Source organism: Pogona vitticeps, chromosome 1 (assembly GCF_051106095.1).
Source record: "Pogona vitticeps strain Pit_001003342236 chromosome 1, PviZW2.1, whole genome shotgun sequence".
In the NCBI taxonomy this organism is placed as follows: domain Eukaryota; kingdom Metazoa; phylum Chordata; class Lepidosauria; order Squamata; family Agamidae; genus Pogona; species Pogona vitticeps.
This window is the reverse complement of record NC_135783.1, coordinates 299,690,065-299,712,853: the sequence shown is the minus strand read 5'-3', so window position 1 is coordinate 299,712,853 and position 22,789 is coordinate 299,690,065. Positions and strand designations below refer to the sequence as shown.

The 22,789-nt window shown below is 40.2% G+C and overlaps 1 protein-coding gene and 1 long non-coding RNA gene across 3 annotated transcripts in view; one reads left to right on the top strand and one right to left on the bottom strand.

The window, feature by feature from the left end:
* The first annotated feature begins 371 nt into the window (after positions 1-371).
* Positions 372-3,186, top strand: LOC144588385 (uncharacterized). Its single transcript, XR_013543920.1, has 2 exons — positions 372-1,982; positions 2,038-3,186. It is a non-coding gene; the product is annotated as an uncharacterized LOC144588385 (long non-coding RNA).
* The window catches only part of UBR1 (ubiquitin protein ligase E3 component n-recognin 1), a 99,627-nt gene continuing 77,777 nt past the window's right edge, over positions 940-22,789 (bottom strand). For both annotated transcript variants that reach the window (XM_072986207.2, XM_072986206.2), the window contains exons 37-47: positions 21,916-22,012; positions 21,630-21,697; positions 19,730-19,880; positions 18,736-18,823; positions 12,886-13,019; positions 11,622-11,730; positions 11,168-11,224; positions 7,084-7,161; positions 6,791-6,961; positions 4,964-5,065; positions 940-4,490 (exon numbers count right to left, since the gene is read on the bottom strand). In XM_072986207.2, coding sequence (XP_072842308.2) covers positions 4,349-4,490; positions 4,964-5,065; positions 6,791-6,961; positions 7,084-7,161; positions 11,168-11,224; positions 11,622-11,730; positions 12,886-13,019; positions 18,736-18,823; positions 19,730-19,880; positions 21,630-21,697; positions 21,916-22,012 — 1,197 coding nt within the window. In that variant the 3' untranslated portion in view covers positions 940-4,348. The remainder of the gene's footprint in view (positions 4,491-4,963; positions 5,066-6,790; positions 6,962-7,083; positions 7,162-11,167; positions 11,225-11,621; positions 11,731-12,885; positions 13,020-18,735; positions 18,824-19,729; positions 19,881-21,629; positions 21,698-21,915; positions 22,013-22,789) is intronic.

Below are 22,789 nucleotides of genomic sequence, written 5' to 3'. Positions count from 1 at the left end.
GAAGCCTCTCATCTGGAAGCATCTGTTATGTCAATGGTCCAAGAATACCAAATAATGAAAACATAATCAACAAAAAACCTGTTTCTTTAGGATTAAATTATAATAAGCCATGAAAATAGAAAAGGGGCAGCCAGACAGATGCTGGGTCTATTTGCATGGAATACTGATAGGGATTGTGGTAAAAATTTGCTTACTGTGAACAAGCTGCATGCTGGTACATACAGCCAACTCACATCCACTTTCCATTCTTCCATTAGATGGCTAGGTAAACTAATCAGACATGGAAAGCTTATTGTATCATCCTGACCCATGATGCTGAACAGCTGGTAGTGTCAAGCTAAGGTTGTAAATCAAGGTTTGCTCTTGATTTAGGGATCCTAGTTTGTAGGTGGAATAGATTCAGATATCAGAGTAAGCACTGAATTTCTGATTGGCTTACTACCTTATTACACCAAAGGAACTAATAATATCTGTCTGTGTGCAAGAGCATGTAGCTATTGACTCAAGAAGTCAGGATTTTGATTTGCTGCTCTGTGTGAATATGTAGGATGTGGATTTTAGTTTACACTTTAAAAATTTCAAATTATGTAATTTGGAGATTACTAGTCTGCTGAATAGATCATAGGTATTTAGGCATGAGAATGTTTATACAATGGGTGGGAAGTGGGACTGAAAAAATAATAGACTATATATTAAAACCATTTAAGTTATACCAAATAAGTAGCAATTCTCTACTCTGAAGTGTATGGCAAAGGCACAAAAAATGAGGGGATGTTTTAATTATGGCAAAGTTCAATACTGTGACAAAACGTGACAACAGTCACCTGACTGAATATACTGACTGACCAGTAATCAGATCTCTCCCCACTTTTCTTATTAGATTATTTCCATAATATTGGTATGAAAGTATGGAATTCTCCTGAAATGAAAACCAACAACTCTGAGAAGTTACTTTATTTCATTTTTAAATATACATAAAGGTATTTTAAAAGGACAAGAACGTTATACAAGGCTCAAATTTACATTTTTGCAATTAAAGGATCCCAATATATGCATGTATGTAAATAAAACCTCATTAATTTTCTTTAGAATTCAAATCAGTGGCATTAGCACTGCGTGTTCACTAAATGTAGATTATATTCACAGTGAACCAAGCTGCATAGTAATTAAAGAAAAAAAATTAAATGATAATTCATTTTCACCTGTGAATGAATTTCTAACTCATTTGCTGGGAAAGTCATGTAAGAATGGAAGCCAACCTTCCTTCTTTTGAATCTTAATTTTCCAGAAACAGGGTAGTTTGGGTAGAAGCATCCAATCCACCTGCATACTGCATACAAGTATCTGCTGTCTGCAGGATTCTTTTGGCCTAATCAAGCAGTTGGATGGTACATTATGGCAGCCTATCTCAGCAACTGAGACAGCAAAAAGAGAAACAGCTAGATTTGTAACGCATGTACATAACCAGAAGTTGAAATCCAACCCACTAATTATTAAATAAAGGGAGCAAGCTCAATTCATTCTCCTCATTTCTCCTCTCCAATGAGCCAGCTTTTGAACTGTTTAATGGCTATGTATGCTCAGCCTTTGGTGCTGGGTGACTAAACTGCTGAAGATAGCAGAATATGTTGCAACTTTCATAGGCAACTGGATTCCAAGCTAATCTTAAGAGTACAGATTATCAAATTGAAATATGTGGGTTCCACATATTTCAATTGAAAATAAATGACAATATGCTTAATCATTTAATTGAAACAAATGGAATATGTGAGAGCTCAGTGGATGATATCCAATGTTTTCAATACCTACTCTATTATTTAACTGTTCAAGGATGAAACTGGCCCTCATTTTCCTTTTCACTACTCTTTTTCTGGAACCATGGCAAAATGCTGTATTAAAAAGCCCTGCTATATCACTTATTTTTATCTAGAAGAACTGATTACTCCATTTTTGGAACCACACACAGCAGAACAACAGTACAGGTTGCCCAAAGCAACAGGTTGCCCAAAGCAACCTGTACTGTTGTGACGTACTCAGGCCTTAGAAGAGAAGTAATACTGTGGCAGGACAAATCCAAGTATGATATCCCCAGTAAAATCCAAAGTATGTCAGCATGAGCAAATGGATGTTTAATTAAACCATTAAGAAGCCCACACTGAAGGATAAGCACTGACTAATTGCTGCTTTGCATATCAGTTTCACTGGAACACGGTTTGCTAACTTGACTTCTTAATAGCTCTTTTTAATTGACATTCTAAACTTGAGTGTTAGAAGTTACAGTTCAGTTCCAGAAGAATACACCAATTTTGAAAATATAGAAAAACATTCAGAAAAACAGCAAATCTTTGGGGCAATATTTTGAAGACTGACAGGCACTGAAGGCCATTTGCACTGCACAGGAAATTTTAAATGGGTAAATAAGTAAACATTTTAAATGGTATTATCTAAATAAAAAAACATTAATTAACATTCTAACACATCCTATCCTATAAACAGTTGATAATGTCTGCTCAGTGCACTGACACAGATAATGAAATTAAGTGTGAAATTATGTGTTCTTATTTTGTCAAGTGGAGACTGATTTAAAAATAAGAATATATCCATTTATATTCTCTTACACAAACCTATACAACATTTATCTTCCTTCTTAAAACCTGAAACATATGCAAGAGAAGCAGGGAGGCTAGAACATGCGAATTTTAAAACTTCATCAGCATGGTTTAAGTTTTAGAGAAAAAGCAGAATTACTTGGAAGGTGCTAGTTACCAAAAAGTATATTATGAGAGGTTTTCTTCTCTTATCACAAGCTCCCTCTGACATAATAGCTATAATCAACATGTAAGGAAAGGCGCTTCAAACATTGTAGAGCCATTTTTTATGGACGGCTAATGTCAAATGTCATGAACTGTTGGAAACAATGGGCAAAATTCAGTTACATGACTCTGAACTCTGTACAACTTGGATTAGGTACTGGAAACATGGTTTACACTGATTAAAAGCTTCCTATTCCTTAGGTTTGTAGGAAGGGGCTTAATGGTTGAAAACCACTTTAGGATTGATATCGATGGTCCCAATCCCAGCAGTGATGATCTGGCAACAATTTTTGGAAGTCACTTCCATTCCACCCTAGGCTCCCAAAGGGTAGAAGGGAGCTGGAGAGAGCCTTGGAACCGAAAACAGGAAAAAGGAAGCTTTTAATGATGCAAATTAAACATTTGTGGTGCCCAATCCAAGTTAAGACAAGCACAAAATTATGCAACAGGATTCTGTCCAAAGTGTTGTATCCAAAGATGTTGGACAACCACACAGTTACAGAAAGGTCCACAGAAGCAAAACTCAACGTAAAAAAATAAATCTGAACATATATTTCCTTAAACTCTATCATAAATTAGTAGCTCTAATTTCTTTTAGCCTCTAGATGGTATTTAGGCACTAGAAAGCAGATGCACACTTAGATGGTTTTACTGCAGTCTGTGACCTACTGTGGTCCATAGTAAGAAAGGCATCTCTTGCTGCCGATGATGTCTGACTCCGACAGCCACAGCACAGTAGTGGATAGTCAAATGCTTGGGTTTCACTGATCCGAGAGACATCAAGTATTCAAAGGGAGAAAAGAACTACATTGTACAAAATAACTACCTGGCTATGTAAACAGCAGAACTCTGACTTTTTGACAGATCAAAGCTGACTGGATATTTTTGTGTTGGGTTAAGGAGAGTAATTCCCTTCTCCAAGTACTACCATGACATCAAAAAATCTTCCATAATGCAGCCTACCTAATGCAGTTCTCACTTGCAATGTTTTATCATAAAGACTTGCTCTTACAAAACACGTTGCATATGGCTCTGTCTAAGTGTAAATCACAGATCCAGTCAGCAGCAGTCTATGGCATAGAAGCTACAGGAGGAAAGAGATATATGACAGAGTAAGGACAGACCAACTAAGGCCAAGTCCTGGCTTTTATCCAGATGCATTAGAGCCATTTATTGGGCCACTTGCCCCAGTCTGAACTGCTGCTGATAGAGACAAAAAAATCTCTCTTTTTATATTTAGATTAAGACTTTATCTAAGCATGACAGAAAGCAGTTTTGAACATCAAAACTGGTTATACGGATTCAGGTGGAAAAACGAAAGTCAATATGATGTCAACTGATTGTACCATGTCTGCTAAATCCAGCCATTTCTGGTCCTAATTGTTCAATAATAACCTTTGGTTGTGTGTATTTCTCACAAATCTGAATGGCTAGGTTTTAATAGAGACAGTTGGACCAATCATTTTCCCATAAAGAGAGAATATTATTAATTCTTGTATGACTTTCTAAGAGATTTAATCATGGCTCTATGATGATTAAAGCAGGTGCCAACTGAATCCAAAAAAGATCTGATTAGTTTCTTGGCTTCGGGCGATCTCTTCTATGATGCAGTGCTGCTGCCACAGCAACTGGAGCTTCCGGTACCGTTCATGACATAAATGCAGAGGATTGCCTCGTCTTCAAAGAAAAGAAAAGAGAAAGAGAACACACACGTCAGGTTTAAGAAATCTGATAAGCACTTTTAAAACTTCATTTACTTTGATGGTTATTTAAGAAGATGCATGTAAAAAAAACAGTACTGGCTATTATGAGTTCATAGTCAGTTAACTAAAACTGAATTTTTAAATGACAGTGTGGTCAGTAATACATCTCACCAAAGACCTTTTGCTAGCAGCAAAAGCCTCAGTTGTATTACATCCAAACAACAAATGACTGGTACTGTTCTAGGAAATGAAGGCTTCTGTTTGGAATGGGTAAAAGCAGGCAGAAGGATTCTAAAATATAGTTTAAGAAATGTAAGATAAAGAGATTTACCAGGTCAAGGGGACATCAAACACAAAGTTCTAACTAGTGCTAAGTGTTCTCTAGAAAAATATAGACAACAACAATATGAAGTTTCTGAGAACATAAAAAGCAGAATATCCACTTACGACAGGTTTGGATCAGTTTCTCCATATTCATCTAGATATGGTGCAGGATAGAAAGAGCCTCTGGTTTTCCCCCCTATCAAGACAACTTTGCATTCCTTGATTCTGAAGGAGAAAACAGCTGGGTTAAAGAAACCAATAGCCTGCAATGATCTGCAAGTAGTCTCACTATACAAACCACTTGTAAGATTATGCAACTACACTGGTTTGGAACCAGAGATAAGCTTCCAGAAAGGGGCAAGCAGGAGGCGCTGACATACCCATCCACTTGTCACCTCTTTTCAATGACCCAAGACAGAAGGTGTGTCCATCTGGTTTTCAAGAATTGGCCCTACAAGTCCCCGTACCATGGCTCACCCTAGTCAGCAAAGTCTCCTTAACTTTAAGAGAGGTTATCCTTGGCACAGCAGTTTTTCTGCTTCCTTCCTTCCACAGGCCTCCCTCTGGATCCATTGCATTACAGAGCAAGCACTGCCCACAACTATTTTCAGCATCCTTTATATGTGGACTTGAGGGGAAGGAGGAGCAACCTGCTCCACCATTTCTACATCCTTTGTGTGAAGAAAAGGTATTGTGTCACTATTGGTAGACTAAGGCTAATGCGGACATGCCGCTGTGGTAAACTGGAAATTTTCTGGATAAGATATGTTTACCTATTATTTTATAGATGTAGTTTTATAAGAGGTAGCTGTGTTAGTCTGTGCTAGACTTTTCTTTTCTTTTGGCCTGATACATTATTTTATGGGTATCATACCCCCAGCTTAGTGAGAGCCATGAACATAGAAATAAACGTTGCATCACATCCTGTACTTACAAAACTACTGTTCTAAGGACAGATTACTTTACCAAGGTGATAACAGGATTACGAGGTCAGAGAGGGAGTTGGTGCCAACTGAGCACATAATGGTATTCCTCCATACTGTTTTCCATTCTTGCCTGCCAAGGTCATTGTAGGAAGGCTATAGTATAAAAACCCTGTGGGGTTGCCTAGATGCTGGTAACCCTCTGCCACTCATCTGCCAGTGCCACACCTCAAAGGACCATGCCAAGTGGACTGGGGCGACTCCCCAGGATGTGAGGCTGTCTGGATGTTTCCTTTCATTGTGCTGTATCATGCTGTATCAATGTCAGCCATCTATAGCCTTCTAAGGTACCAGTGGCTTCATCCAGATTCAAAGAATAGAGCCTCAATTAGGTTCTAGCTGGTCCAAAACTCCAATTTAGCACAGGCAATGAGAGAACATCTACCCTTAATGACCAGCTCAGTAGCTAACCCTAAGCTGCAGAATGACAATTCAAAAGGAATCAGAGTAAAGCCTCAGTCCAGTCACAATTAAGCATTTTATTGTTTCTATTATGTTAATTTGATTCTTAATATAACAAAATTCCCCAAGTATCATTGGTCCTATTAATTAAAAAGGATCATAAGACAAAGCAAAATGAATGTTTATCCTTTTGGATCCATGCTCCATTAGTAAACGAGAAGAAAAGTCTGCATGACATTTGGCATATCACATTCCCATTCTTCCCATTAATTTTTTTCCTTTAGTAAGAGCCTCGTGGCGCAGTGGTTAAAACGCTGTATTGCAGCTAAAACTGTGCTCACGACCTGGGGTTCAAATCCCAGGTAGCCGGCTCAAGGTTGACTCAGCCTTCCATCCTTCCGAGGTCGGTAAAATGAGTACCCAGCTTGCTGTGGGGGGGGGCAATGTGTAGCCTGTATAATTTAAATTGTAAACCACCTGGAGAGTGCTTGTAGCGCTATGGGGCGGTATATAAGTCCAATAAATAAATAAATAAATCAGCTTCATAGAATAGCTTGCCACCTACTTGAGAAAGATGCATACTCCAGCACCACAATGGATGGCATGTGACGTACAGGCTCCCAGCTCCTCCCCATTCACAAGCTCTTGACAACAGGGGTTTTCAGAACAAAGGATAGCCCCACAGAACAGACACAAGGCAGGGTGCTTGGGTTCATCATCAGAGGACCGAGGGCATCTGAAATGGCAATGTTGACAGTTAATTACTCCAATTAGTTATACAAAATTCAATTTTATAAATAATAAAAGAGGTGAAAAAAGGTAAAAATCTTCTTCCCTGAGAAAACTTCCAGTTCTCACCTGAACTGAGAGGCTTGATTCAAAAGGCAGCTGTAGTCATCTGGAAGTTTTATCAATTTATTTCTTTTCCTTGGGTAGCTGGATAATTCAGGAGAAAAATGTAACTACATTCTAAATATAATTTACACAACAAAGCAACAACTACAGATGTATTTTTCTGCTGAGCAACTTGCAGTTTGATTTGTACACAGAGATGATTCAAAGACAAGTTAACTGTGTCCAGAGTAGGAGCTTTCCAGTGATAGATATTAGAAACGTATTTATAGGGAAGGAATTAGTCACCAACTGAAAAATTAGTAAAACTTAGCAACTTTTAATTTATAGCTAATGGGCAGAATCCTGTTGGTATTTACAGGGGAATTGTGTAACTTCCTAAGGGCTAAAACAGATTACTTACTTGTGACTGTGGTTTTTCCAGTGTCTTGCAGGTGTTTTGGCATACTTGGAATAACAATCAGAATCAACAGGTAACTTGGATGAGTATAACTTTGGAGACCCGTAGATATTATGATTGAGAGTTTAGTACCTTTGCGCCAAGGCTCCCCTTTCAGTTGTGTCAACTGCTATATTAAGCAGAATGGCATGACAGTGGGGAGGACAGGTGGGATGTGTGGATCACAGAGGTCCACTTGAAGAACTACAATTACAGGTGGGTAACCTGTCGTTCTTCTTCGTGGCCTCTATGAATCACACCCTGGGTGACTAAAAAGCTGTCTTACCTGGAAGCAAGGGTGAAAGTGGGCGACTGTGCCCAGGTGGCAGAGACACAAACATCTGGAAGAGGTATGCTGTGTAGGAATGCCGTAGAGGCCGCCACTGCTCTGGTGGAATAAAGGCAAATCGTCTTTGGGACTGGTTTCCATGTCAGCTGGCATGCAACCCAGCGTTGAGGCAACCCATCTAGATATGATTTGAGACGTCACCTGATGACCTTTAGTAGGTGGTTGGTGACTTATGAAAAGGTGAGGTGAAAGCCTAGAAGGTTTGGTGTGCTGGACGTAAAAGGCAAGGGCTCGTCTAACATCCAGAGTATGGAGGAGCTTTTATTAAATTGAGGACGGTGATGGGAAGAAGGAAGGAAGGATAAATGGCTGAGAGAGATGGAATTGAGATACAACTTTGGGGAAGAAAGAAATATCCATGGATAGTTTCACCTTGTCCGGAAAAAAACTGTAAATAAGGATAGTCATAACATAATGCTGCTAAATCCTAGCTTGTTGAGCTGAAGTGATGGTGACAAGAAAAACTGTTTTAAAGGTAAGTAGTCGTAAATCAGTTGAAGCTAAAGGTTCGAAAGGAGCTTTAGTAAGTTGTCGTAGTACCAGCATTAATGACCATTGCAGGGAAGGCGGATGCGTATCTGGGTACATATGAGATAGGCCTTTAAGAAAACGCTTCAATGTTGGATGGTTGAAGAAATCAGCTGCTGGAGAGTTAGGAGGCTGATAAGAAACTATGGCGGAAAGGTAAACTCTCAAGGAAGAGAAGGAAAGGCCGCTAGATTGAGATCAAGTAAAAAACATAGAACAGTAGCAAGTGATGGGTTGACAGAAGGCAATGAGGAAGCTTCGGTGAAAGATTTGAATTTGTTCCATTTATACAGGTAAGCCTTCCTAGTGGAAGGTTTTTTTGCTTGGTGGAGAACATCCATTAGCAAGGCAGAATCCTCCACGCTGCCAGGTGCAGAACAGGTAAGTCTGGGTGGAGTACTTGGGCATTGTTCTGCGTGAGACAGGCAAGGGAAGTGTCTGGTGAGAGATTGTGAAGGACTGGAAACCAGGGTTGTCTTGGCCACCAAGGGGCTATAACAATGGCATCAGCTTTGTCTTGCTGTGTAGAATGACAACCTTGTGGGAACGGCGGAAAAAGGTAAGTGAGGGGCTTGGGCCATTGGCCAACGAATGCATCTCCTTGGGAGTGCTTGCCAATGCCAGCTCGGGAGCAGTACTGTTTGCACTTCCGATTCATATGGGAGGCGAAGAGATTGAGAGCTGGTTTGCCCAGTCGCTCGCTAAGACGAAGAAGAACTGATTGGTCTAACGCCCACTCATGAGCATGAGAATTTGTGCGGCTGAGTTGATCCACCAGGTTGTTGTCATGGCTGGCAATGTGTAAAGCCGTGAGGCAGATATGATGTCCCAGAGGTTGACCGCTAAATAGAGGAGACTTGGAGATGGGCGCTGCCTTGTTTCAGAATGTAGCATATTGCCATGATGCTGTTGGTGGCAATTTGTACCATCTTGCCAACGAGGAGATTGCTGAAAGCTTTGCAAGCTTTTATAACCGCCAATAGCTCCAATTTGTTTATGTGGAGCAATTTTTCTCTGGAAGACCACTTGGCATGGATTTTGAGGGATTTGCAGTGAGCTCATCAACCTTTGAGGCTGGCGTTGGTGGTAACCTGTATTTGTGGTCATGGTTGTTGGAACACTCACCCGGATAAGTTGGGAGGAAAACACCACCATTGAAATTGGGAGGCGAGTTCTGGAGTGACCCTTAAAAGAGTGTGAGGAGGGTCTGTCAGCAGGTTGAAGAGGCTGAGAAACCAAGATTGAAGAGATCTCATTTTGAGACGTACATGCTGCACTACTGAAGTCATAGAGGCCATGGTACCTAATACACCTTGTACAGTTAAAGCAGGTACCATATCAAGAGGAGTGAAAACTCGAAGTAAGGTGATAAAACTTTCTTTTTTGTCTGGAGGGAGAAAGGTGCAAGCTTGTGTGGAGTCTATGCATGCGCCTATATAGTGAATAATCCTTGTAGGTTTTAAAGTTAATTTTTGTTCGTTGACAATAAGACCGAGATCACGAAGGAGAGTAAGAGTGAAATCAGTGTCTTTTTGGGCCTTGCGACGGGAGTGAGATACGAGGAGCCAATCCGAGATACAAGGTAAAAAAGAAAAATATCTGAGAGAATAAATTTGATCTACTCTTTCTCTTTTAGCCACAGAAGCAGAACTATGAAGTTCTCTACGCGGCGGTTGAAAGAAACTAAAAGGGGAGCCTTGGTGCCAAGATACTTATACAAGGGGGGAGGGGCCTATTCTAATGTGTTTTTTGCTACGGCAGAAGCTCTAGAACTTTCCGATAAGGCTCCGTGCAGGCATGGATCACCCAGGGTGTGATTCACAGAGGCCACGAAGAAGAACCAACTGCCTATAGGGACTTTTCCCAAAGATGAAGCATAAATCTAGATTGACTTTTTTTTTAATGACAACCGTGGTAAAATTATGGCAGTGAAAGCAGGCATAGGTTTGGTGTCTCTCACCGACGCAGTAAAGACAACTGGAATGGCCATCAGTGAGGAGAATTTTATTTGAGCACCCACACACTTCCTGAAAGGCCCTTTGGGACCATAAAATGGTAGGAAGGCCTTGAAGGGAGAAAAAGATGCAAGCAAAACGCATGGAAAATAAGTAAAAATAGTTTTTCTGTTTTTCTTTTTTTGGACTCATGGAAGAGGAATTCAAGTAAATACTGGTGGAAAAGAGGGAAAAGTTAAGTAGAAATTGAGAGCTGAAGCTCTATCCAAAAGGTTCAATGAAGTTCACTCAGAGGTACAACTGCTAGGCTCAAGGATAATGTGTGGGAGGCTATCCTAATGGTCTTTTTTTGTCTTACACAGAACCTCTGGGAGGTTCCAATAAAGTTTTGTGCAGGTGCAGAAACACCCACATGTGTGAATATCACAGAAACCACAAAGAATAACTACACTTAACTGACAAGGTGCTGAGCCCCCATCAGTTGCATGCCTGGTCATGTGCCCACTCAAGCAACTGGCCCATGCCCCGTCACCTCAGCAGTTGGCTATAGCAAGTTACACAGTCTTTCCACAAACACCAATAGGATTCATCTCATTCTAGACATACTTGCAACTAGCTCCATGTACCACAGGCCCAACAGAAACAATGGAACAGATCTAGGAACAGATCTCTCAATAGTTTTACATTTACTTTCAGATACCTGGGGAGATTCTCAAACATGACCAGAATTCTGGCCACTGAAAAAAGGTACGTTTAAGATTCTATGCATGAACAAATATGTCAGGAAAGGTGTTCCAGAATCAGAAAAGTAAAACTAACCTTACTGCACTACTTTTCCCATTCAGAAAGTTCAGCACAGCAGGATCTGCACACCATCTATGGACAAAATCCTCAGTCAGAACAACAACATGCATTGTTAATTAACCCCATATCCCAAAATTAGATTGGTATTTTCCCTTCTTAGTTATAATAACTTCTTGTTGTAACAACTGAGTAGTTACTGTTCAGACGTACATGTGGCAAAACTGCAGCAGACACAGAGCAAGAATCTCCACAGATGGGTAGTCCCATCCCCACACTGTAGGCAAGTTCTTATTTAAAAGAAAACAATTCAGTTGCTCAGGGGCCTCAGGCATTTTTCCTTTGAGGTGAATTCCCTTATACCAACTCTCTAAAGCCCTTTACTCTTAAGCACAACAGAAGTATCTAGAATCCCACGCTGTACGAATGTACTTTTAAATAGTCATGCCACTTCCCCAACCATAAACAGTACCTGTGGAGCAAGGGCTCTACAGTAGCCCAGTATTCTTGGAAAAGCAAGAAGAGATTGGTGGGTAGAGACAAATAGTCACAAAGTGCCTTGAATTGACCATCGTCTGAAACTGCAAAGAAAGAAAATATTTGGTATATTACTAGTTATAGGTCTTACATCTCCTAGCAATAGGAACTAAAAAGATACCACACAGCTATTCAACCTTTTCTGTCAATAGACTTTTTGGGCTAAGTAAAAAGATGAAAAGTAGCAGTGGAGGATTACAAATACAATACAACATCACTGCAAATTCTCTGCCTGATTGTATGGCTTAAAACCTTGCCTGAAAGCACTTTGCCATTAATTTGTTTTCTATTAAAAACTGCATTCTATGCAGATTTGAAAAGTAACAGGATACCAACTAAGCAGGTGTGAAATATGGGGCAAGGATACTGGGAATAACAGTCAGGATGGGAGTCCACTGTACTACTTTGGGAAGAAAGTCATGAAAATGTACATGAAATTTAGTCTGAAATGGTCAGTCAGTTCATTTTCTTCACAATTCAAAGTACTTGTAACTCTAAAACACCCCAGCTAAAACCCTCCTTCTCATGTCAAAGAAGATAACAGGAGAAAGATGTATTTCAGGTAGAAAGATGTGTGAACCATTAATTAAGATTTACCCATGCCAATCAACTTTGTAGTGTGTAATATTCTGAATTTACGTCTGTTCTGAAACAACAGGTTTAGATGGAAGGGGTGGACCTGGATTATAAAAAGGGCAAGGATCATTAAGAGTTGTGGCTAATGTAACCATTCAACAAGGATTCCGATTTTGTAATTTGAACATTTCTTCTCCCCTTTTTACCGTGCTCACATCATACAAAAGACACAGAAGTCAAACCAGAGATAACACTACAGTTTATTTGTTACTGTAATGAAAAATATGGATCTGAATATATTCATTAGTTCCAACTAAAGTAGACCCATTTATTTCATAGAATTTTTGCACTACAAGTCAGCAATGGGCCTAACTAAGAATAGCAATTATATTAGTGCCATGGATACTAAAAAACACGACTGGAAGATGCATCTACATTTTAAGAGTAGAGGGAAAAGAATTTGGAACAAAAAAGCTACTAGCAGAAAATTAGGAATTTTATGAAGAGTATGACATTAAAGAAACTTGTGGCAAGCATTTTCTAAGCAACCTTTGATTTGATTCTGCTTTGGCATGTTGATCCTGCTTTAATGAATGCTTATGTTACCAAACACTGCTACTTACCCAATGAGAGTTCTTCAGGTGGAGGCACTCCTAGCAAATAATGGAAAAACAGAGCAGCGCAGCGGAGGTAAGGTGTAATGCCTTTCTTAATGCAATCCCACAGATACCAGCCTGGAACTCCTTGGCTATAACAACTGCAACACAGATTAAATACATGGATGTCATGCCTTTGAACTCACAACAAGTTTTATAAGCATGATGCAAATCCTTGGCTAATTAAAAGTAAATGGTAAAAGGGTGGCAGAAAGCTTGTTTACCTAAAACAGGGAGGACAGTTTTTGCAACTTCCAACACTGCAGATGCTCTCCACCAAAAATGCAACCCAGCAAAAAATGGCATATCACTGCTGGTGCAATTCACCTTCTAAATATGTTGCAGGGGCACATGTACCCTTTATGAGTAAAAACATACATTTTTTTCAAAACCAGAAGAGGATGTTTCCCATTTTTGGTGGTCTGTGCAGCCCCTCAGATGATCCTAGGGCAGAAAATTCTTGGTCTCTCAAGGTTGCCCACCTCTTTTCTGAAAATAAATGCTTCTTCTTTAGCAGCATTGAAATATACATTTGGGAATTTTTCTGGGAAGCTGAATAAATTAATGCAATAAATAGGAGAGACAGCTTGGGAACACAACATGATAAGAAGAGCCCTATGATTGTTCCCTCTGGACAGAAAAAAATTGCTTCATGCCCTCCTAATGCTCAAATGGGGATAGGGGAAGTGCAGGGCCTATACTGAAATCTGCATCCTCCCACATTTGTCTAACCCAAGTTTATCTAAATAATGGCTTCAGAAAAGAGTAGTTAAAGAGCTTTGCACAAAAAAGTACACAGAAATTGTCCCTGGGTGTTCTTCCATAATTAAAGCACTGTTCCACCTCCCATTTTATGCTGCCAACAAAACTGCACACAAATTTGTGGCAATAATAATCTATTCATTCAACTGCGCAATTTATTTATTGGCATAGCAGTGGCAGTTGTTAAGAAATAAGCCTTGCTAGCAGATTACGTCTGCAATCCTATACATATTCACCTAAGAGCAGTTTTTGGATAGTAGCAGCCTAGGACTTTGGAGAACAGGGTTCAAATCCCCACTCAGCCATGGAAGCTCACTGGGGGAGTGGAAATGGCAAAACTACTCCTTGAATACCTCACTTACCTTGAAAGCCTTCTTAGGGTTGCTATAAGTTGGTTCCTACCTCACAGCACAGAACACACAAACGCACAATCCCACTGAACTCAGTTGGGTATGCTTCTCAGTAGACCCATATAGGACTGCACTGTGAACCATTGTTGTTGTTTAGTTATTTAGTTGTGTCCAACTCTTCATGACCGCATGGACCAGAGCACGCCAGGCCCTCCTGTCTTCCACTGCCTTCTGGAGCTGGGTCAAATTCATGTTGGTACCTTCAATAACTCTGTCCAACCATTTCATCCTCTGTAATCCCCTTCTCCTCTTGCTTCACACTTTCCCAACATCAGGGGCTTTTCCAGGGAGTCTTCTCTTCTCATGAAATGCCCAAAGTATTGGAGTCTCAACTTCAGGATCTGTTCCTCCAGCGACCACTCGGGGTTGATTTCCTGCAAAATGGGTAGGTTTGTTGTCCTTGCAGTGCAGGGAATTCTCAAGAGTCTCCTCCAGCACCACAACTCAAAAGCAACAATTCTTTGACAGTCAGCCTTCTTTACGGTCCAGCTCTCACTTCTATACATTGCTACTGGAAAAACCACAGCTTTGACTATGCGGACCTTTGTTGGCAAGATGATGTCTCTGCTTTTTAAGATGCTGTCTAGGTTTGTCATCACTTTCCTTCTCAGAAGCAGGCATCTTTTAATTTTATGGCTGCTGTCATCATCTTCAGTGATCATGGAGCCCAGGAAAGTAAAATCTGTCACTGCTTCCATATCTTCCCCTTCTATTTGCCAGGAGGTGATGGGCCCAGCCAGCGGCCATGATCTTAGTTTTTTTGATGTTGAGCTCCAGACCATTTTTTGGCTCTCCTCTTTCACCCTCATTAAGAGGTTCTTTAATTCCTCCTCACTTCCTGCCATTAGAGTGGTATCATCTGCATATCGGAGGTTGTTGATATTTCTTCCGGCAATCTTAATTCCGACTTGGGATTCCTCCAGTCCAGCCTTTCGCATGATGTATTCTGCATATAAGTTAAATAAGCAGGGAGACAATATACAGCCTTGTCGTACGTACTCTTTTCCCAATTTTGAACCAAACAGTTGTTCCATATCCAATTCTGTTGCTTCCTGTCCCACATATAGATTTCTCAGGAGATAGATAAGGTGGTCAGGCACTCCCATTTCTTTAAGAACTTGCCATAGTTTGCTGTGCTCCACACAGTCAAAGGCTTTTGTGTAGTCAATGAAGCAGAAGTAGATGTTTTTCTGGAAATCTCTAGTTTTCTCCATAATCCAGCACATGATAGCAATTTGGTCTCGAGTTCCTCTGCCCCTTCGAAATCCAGCTTGTACTTCTGGGACTTCTTGGTCCACATGCTGCTGAAGCCTACCTTGAAGGATTTTGAGCATAACCTTGCTAGCGTGGGAAATGAGTGCAACGGTAGTTGGAGCATTCTCTGGCACTGCCCTTCTTTGGGATTGGGATGTAGACTGATCTTTTCCAATCCTCTGGCCACTGCTGAGTTTTCCATACTTGCTGGCATATTGAGTGCAGCACCTTAACAGCATCATCTTTTAAGATTTTAAATAGTTCAACTAGAATGCCATCACCTCCACTGGCTTTGTTGTTAGCCATGCTTTCTAAGGCCCAATTGACTTCACTCTCCAGGATGTCTGGCTCAAGGTCAGCAACTACACTATCTGGGTTGTCCGGGACGTCCAAACCTTTCTGGTATAATTCCTCTGTGTATTCTTGCCACCTCTTCTTGATGTTTTCTGCTTCTTTGAGGTCCCTGTCATTTTTGTCCTTTATTATGTCCCTCTTTGCACAAAATGCTCCTTTCATATCTCCAATTTTCTTGAACAGATCTCTAGGTTTTCCCTTTCTATTATTTTCCTCTATATCTTTGCACTGTTCATTTAAGAAGGCCCTCTCGTCTCTCCTTGCTATTCTTTGGAAGTCAGCATTCAATTTTCTGTAACTTTCCCTATCTCCCTTCCATTTTGTTTCCCTTCTCTGCTATTTGTAAGGCCTCGTTGGACAGCCACTTTGCTTTCTTGCATTTCCTTTTCTTTGGGATGGTTTTTGTTGCTGCCTCCTATATGATGTTACAAGCCTCCAGCTATTGTTCTTCAGGCACTCTGTCCACCAGATCTAGTTTCTTAAATCTGTTCTTCACTTGCACTGTGTATTCATAAGGGATTTGGTTTAAATTATATCTGACTAGCCCAATGGTTTTTCCTACTTTCTTCAGTTTAAGCTTGAATTTTGCTATAAGAAGCTGATGGTCAGAGCCACAATCAGCTCCAGGTCTTGTTTCTGCCGACTGTATAGAGCTTCTCCATCTTTGGCTGCAGAGAATACAGTAGTGCCTCAACTTACGAACGTCCCTACTTGTGAAATTTTCGAGAGACGAAAAGCTCCAGCCGCAAAATATTGCTTCGACTTGCGGCTGGAACTTCGAGTTACAAAAGAAAAAATGCAGGAGAGGCGGGGAAAGTGCAAAATTTGAACTTTCTTTTAACTGTTGGCCAGCGAAGAGGCTGTTTGTCTGCTACCTCGCTCGTCCCAGCAGTTAGAGAGTGGATAGGGAGAGAGTCTTCAAACTGCCTGGTACTGTACTATACAGAGTGTATTTTTTGCCTTTTTTAATTTTTGATTTTTCAATGTTTGACTTTGTTTTAAAACAGAGAGACTGCCTGTTCTGGGTGAGTACATACACTGTACAGTATTTATTGTACTGTACAGGGTTTATTGCAGTTTGGTGGGTGGGTAGGGCTAGGTGGGGGGTTATGTTTCTGTGCTCTGATGGGTCTTGCAGTGTGGATTTAAAATGTGAAAAGTAGACTGTAATATTAATTTAAAATTGAATGTGAATATTAGGCTGCAATTTTAAAATGTAAAATTTATTTATTTATTTTTGCATTCTGTGGCTCCTAGGGTTTGTGTGCTATGACCTGTCTTTTGTTTTAAAATGTGTGGGTTTAAAATGTGGCTCCAAGGTCTGTCTCTTTTAAAATCAGAAAATATTCTGTGAGGGGCTGTGGTGCTTATTGATGCAGCCAGGCTTTAAAATGGAGTTTACTGTAGCCTCAAAGGTGCTTGGTTTTGTTTAAAAGGTGCTTGGCTTAAAAGGTGTTCTGTTTAGAAGGTGTTCCCTCCCCCCTCCTTTCCTGCCCTTTTTTTAAGCTAAAAGATGCTTGGTTTTGTTTAAAATGTGCTTTTTTAAAGGTGTTCTGTTTAGAAGGTGTTCCCTCCCCCCTCCCTCCTTTCCTGCCCTTTCTTAAGCTAAAAGGTGCTTGGTTTTTTTAAAAAAGGTGCTTGTTTTTAAAGGTGTTCTGTATAGAAAGTGTTCCCTCCCCACCTTTCCTGCCCTTTTTTTGACCTAAGTTCATCCTAGGTCAAAAGAAAAATTCTCCCCCTAGTGGTAGAGTACGGATTAACCTGCTTTGCATTAGTTCCTATGGGAACTAATGCTTCGACTTAAGAATGGCGCCTCTACGTAAGAACGAAATACAGCCGGAATGGATTAAATGGTTTTCAATGCATTCCTATGGGAAATGGTGATCTGACTTACGAAAATTTTGAATTGCGGCCATCGTTCCAATACGGATTAATTTTGTAAGTCGAGGCACCACTGTATAATCAATCTGATTTCGGTACTGCCCATCTGGTGATGTCCATGTGTAGAGTTGCCTCTTTTGTTGTTGGAAAAGAGTGTTTGTGATGACAAGCTTGTTCTCTTGACAAACTCTATTAGACTTTGCCCTGCTTCATTTTGAACTCCAAGGCCAAACTTACCTGTTGTTCCTTTTATCTCTTGACTCCCTACTTTAGCATTCCAATCCCCTATAATGAGAAGAACATTTTTCTTTGGTGTCAGTTCTAGAAGGTGTTGTAGGTCTTCACAGAATTGGTCAATTTCAGCCTCTTCAGCATGGGTGGTTGGTATATAAACTTGGATTGCTGTGATGTTGAAACGTCTGCCTTGGATTCATATTGAAATCATTCTATCATTTTTGAGATTATATTCCAGTACAGCTTTTCCCACTCTTTTGTTGACTATGAGAGCTACTCAATTTCTTCTATTGAATTTTTGCCCACAGTAGTACATATGATAATTGTATGAATTGAATTTGCCCATTCCTGACCATTTTAGTTCACTGACACCCAGGATGTCAATGTTTATTCTTGCCATCTCCTGTTTGACCACATCCAACTTACCAAGGTTCATAGATCTTACATGCCAGGTTCCTATGCAGTATTTTTCTTTGCAGCATCGGACTTTCCTTTCACTTCTTTTCATTGTACTGGCTATATTTCTGAGTGTGAAAGTAGTTTTTAAAAGAAGAGGTCAAGACTGTTATAAGTACCTTATACACTGTATTACAACCTTGCCAGCCTCAGGATTACTACTAGTTCTCTCCCCTTCTTTCCCTGGAACGTGAAACATCAATACAATGGCCAAAATCCTGTTGCTTAGTGTAGTAAATTGCCCTAGAGTAGATCCCACAATCAATGGATTTGGTGAGCAAATTCCTTCATAAGTTCCAATGATTCAAATGGGCCTACTCTGAGACTAATCAATATGGAGGAACTGACTCCCCAAAGCCTCACTGATTCAATGGGCGTACTCTAATGCAATTTACCTTGCTGAGCAATAGGATTTGGGCCAATATATTCTGTACCTCTCAGTCCATGTTGCTAAGAAGCTACTTACCCATTTGTGTGTCTGCAAATTTCTTTACAAAAAGACTCTGCAGCTTGTGCTTCCTCACTATTGTTCTGTAACTGAGTGGAGGGGCACACTGTGCAAAAATAGATTAAAATGAAAACAAACATTTTATCTACCTTATTTTATGCAATAACATATAGAACAGCATCTGTCCAATAATTTATACAATTTTCACATATTTTGTGTTTACATCTATCTACAGGATGTAAAAAGAAGTAATATTCCCAGGCCATGCCTACATCCAGGCAAATACAGAGGTTAAAGAAAACATATCTTTTTTAGCCACCAGTTTGGTAATATTCTTTGGGCAAACAAGCTGATGCAATTGATTAGAGCAGGGATGAGCAAGGTCTGAGAGTTCGGGGCCAAGTTCAAGCCACCAGCCCTCAATGTGAGCTGCACCAGGCCTTGAAATACCAGAAAATGCACTCCACAACCCCCAAAAATCAAAATGGTGGTCCAGATGGGTACACCAAGTTTATCTTGGAAGGATGGAACATTCCCTTTGCAGGCTAAGGAAGAGAACAATTACAACTCTTGGAGACTTTTTTTTTGAGATGCAACAGGCCTTTTTTGGATAAAAATCTGGGTAGTGTTTGGAATGGCCACCAGTTGCCAACACTAGATTGATCCTTTTGTTGGCTGAATACTGATACACCTTATTGAGGTGTATATGGGCTACAAGAAACAAGAAGCAGCCATTCAACCAAATAGTTAGGCTGTGGTATGGAGAGAAGTCACGGCTAATCACTGTAATATTTTTTGTAATTTCTGTGCAAGGGTAAAATAATACTCTTGGTAGAACCCGTCTCTTGGGCATCAACCTTTCCCCACTTAGACATCTGTAATATCAATGCTCTACTTTACAACTATATGTAGCTATTTTTGTGAAATGGAAAGCATCACCGTTTCCTTCCAGAACATTTAAAAGTGACTAATCATATTGCCCTGGAATGGTTAAAAAAAGAGGTATATCTACCTGTTGTTGTAGTGAGAATAATTTGTGTTATGTGTGCCATAGTAACCAAATAGAAGAGGTAGAGATTATTACAGGCAGAACTAATAGATGAAGGTTGCAAGTCCACAGTTTCTTCCCAATACAAAGATGGAAAGGATAACACAGCAGCAACCTAGAGAGGAAACAAGAAACTGGTCACACTGGCAGGCAGGAGACACAAACAATCAACATACAATGCTGAAGTAACATTTCCGGATTTCAGCCAGGATCCTACTAAGACTCTGCTGAGAAGAAAGGCTCACTAGCATGGTGATGTTGGATTATGCCACTTTCACGGATGTTAGCATTGCACAAGCAGTGCTTCCCACTGGAAAAAAACTGATTTATTCTTAATGCGGGAATAAGAGATAGATAGAGTGATGGACTAGAATTCTGGAGAAAGGAACACCAGTACTGACTACGAGATGTTCATTTTATGTAACAGGAGGAGGATATCCTCAAGAGATGGGCTGTCCCTCCTACTCACTTCCACAGGCAGAACTGATTAGCCAATCAGGTGGCAGCAGGACTCTCTTAAAAGGGAGGGACCAACTTTGGCTGAACAAGTCTTTGTCTCCAGCCACCAGAAAAAAATGAGTAATATAAACAATACAGTACAGTCAAGAAATAACAGGAATGGCAAGTGACCCTCCAAGGACCAGGTCATAATAATCCAAGGGAGGGAGAGGATGTCCTCTTTCTGCTACATAAAATGAGCTTCTCATGGTGAGCACCAATGTTCCTTTTTCCTGTAGTAGAGAAGGACATCCTCAAGAGATGGGATTTACCAAAGCCTAATGTCCTAGGGTGGGACCAAGAAGAACTTCACCTGCCCTCTACAAGTAGAAAAACCATTAAAACTGGACTTTGAAGAGGTCCTTCACCTGCTGAAGGACTCTTCTCCCAATGCCACCTCAGCTGAGGTAAGCAGTTCATGTGGTAATGCCTGGCAAAGGAAGGGTGCACTTGAACCAGATCTCTGATAGCACAAAGGCTATTGGCCACCTAAACAGGGATGGTTTAACTTTAGAATATCCTGTTTTCCCATGGTGGAAATTGGAAGCACACAAAAAAAGATATCGATATGCTAAAGTGTCTAGATTGTCTGAGCATTTGTTTTGTGTATGTGTCCTCCTTACCAAGATTTATGCCAAATCTTTTCAAGAGGCCTGAAGAGATGAAGAGGTGAGCTGAAGACAAGGTTGAGGCAGGCCTGTGAGAAGCGCAGGCAGAAATGAACTGATTCAGCCAGGGTTGGTCCCTCCCTCTTAAGGGAGTCCTTGGGTAATCAGCACTGCTTGTAAAAGTGAGTAGGAGGGAGAACTCATCTCTTGAGGATGTCCTCCTCGTCTATAGGAAAACACGGTTCAAATCCTCAGTTGGCTATGGAAATTCATTGGAGGAGTGGAGTTGATAAAAAACACTCCTTAATTTTGTCTCAATTACCTTCAAAGCCCTATCAGGGTCACTATAAGTTGGTTCCAACTTGATGGCACAGAACGCACATATCCTTGTGCAAGTGGTGTAAATTCCAAATCACTCACATCTACAGTCCACTGCAAAAGTGGCATGATTGAATATGATGCCAGTCTATTACATTACTAAAGAATCTTTAAGCAAAAAGAACAAGGAATATGTTTTTGACTGCAGTTCCTGTGGTCCACAGGGAAAAGCGAAATAAAAAATAATAGTTACAGAATTTGTCGTATTTCAACACCTTAGAGTCAATTTTAGGAATAAATATAAGTCAAGTCCAAGGTAAGCCAAAAATATCTCAACATATTCCCCACAAATGGCTACCAAAAGAAGGCGTTACAGACTTGACCCCAGAGTGTGTGAACCATGGGACTAATATGCATATAGAGTAAGTCTCAATACATACCAAAACATGGAACAGATCTACATCTAGAATGGATGGTGTGTCTTCCACCTTTAAACTGGGTAAAAGAACTATAAAAGCAAAATACAGATATAAAAAATTGATTGCTTTCAGTAAAGCTAAAATTGATATTGAAGGAAGAGCTTACAGTATTAATGAATACAGGATTTTACCTTTCCCATCATGGACCCTTTATGCCTTCCCCTCTAAATGTTTTGACTATGTGAGAAAAGGTACTTTTTCAAAAATGTTTAAAACTCTTCCCAAAATGTATTATAAAAACAATTACCTCCTAGGAGACGCACAAGATGATGCTGAATCAGGCTTTGTGTAAATGTAATCCTCTGGGCAGCTGCAAACTGCACCAGTGACTTAAGACCACTGTGCTAGAAGGTGAACAAAATCAAGAGAAAAGTTTGATTAGGAGGATTGTACTTGTCTCTGTTTTCTTTTCTTTTTTAAAAAAATAATAATCTTCTAACGGCTGGGGATAAAAGAATCTGGCAGCAAGCTCTATGATATTTCCTACTACATTTAAAGTAACCAAGGGATAAAGAATTTAACTGAAGAAGACAGCAACTGAATTGTTAAGTCTGGCTTAGTTAAAAGCATAAATACAAACAGAAAATATGCAGGTAATAAGACATTGGCATACACATTAGGCAGAAGTGGGTTGCAAGTAGACCTAGGCTTCAAAAATGTGTCTTATTAAAGGGAGCATTCATTGAGACAGCTGATGGCTGAGATACTCTAGGTCCAAATTTTTGCTGTGAACATGAAGCTGTCATGCAGCCTTGAATCACAACCAAAGTTGGGTACCTTGGAGCAGTCCAACCTCGTCTGAACTCTTGCTTAGCGCCAGATCTACAATGCAGGATACAAGTACAGCATCCTAAACAGACACCCACCCAGTCTCTGCTCAAATACCTCCAGTATTCGGAAGCATCTTATGGGAATAGGTATTAACTTAACAAAAGACATAAATAAAATGCAGTGACTGCCAGGTTCCCACACTAGCATCTTGTAGACTTAATTTATTGTTTCTTGATACTTTTGATACTGTATCTATGACTGAAATCAGAATCTAATGCAGAAAGCAACCCCTTGCATCTTGTCCATAGGGCTTATCAGAAACTGCAATCTCTCAGACACCTGTCTGCATT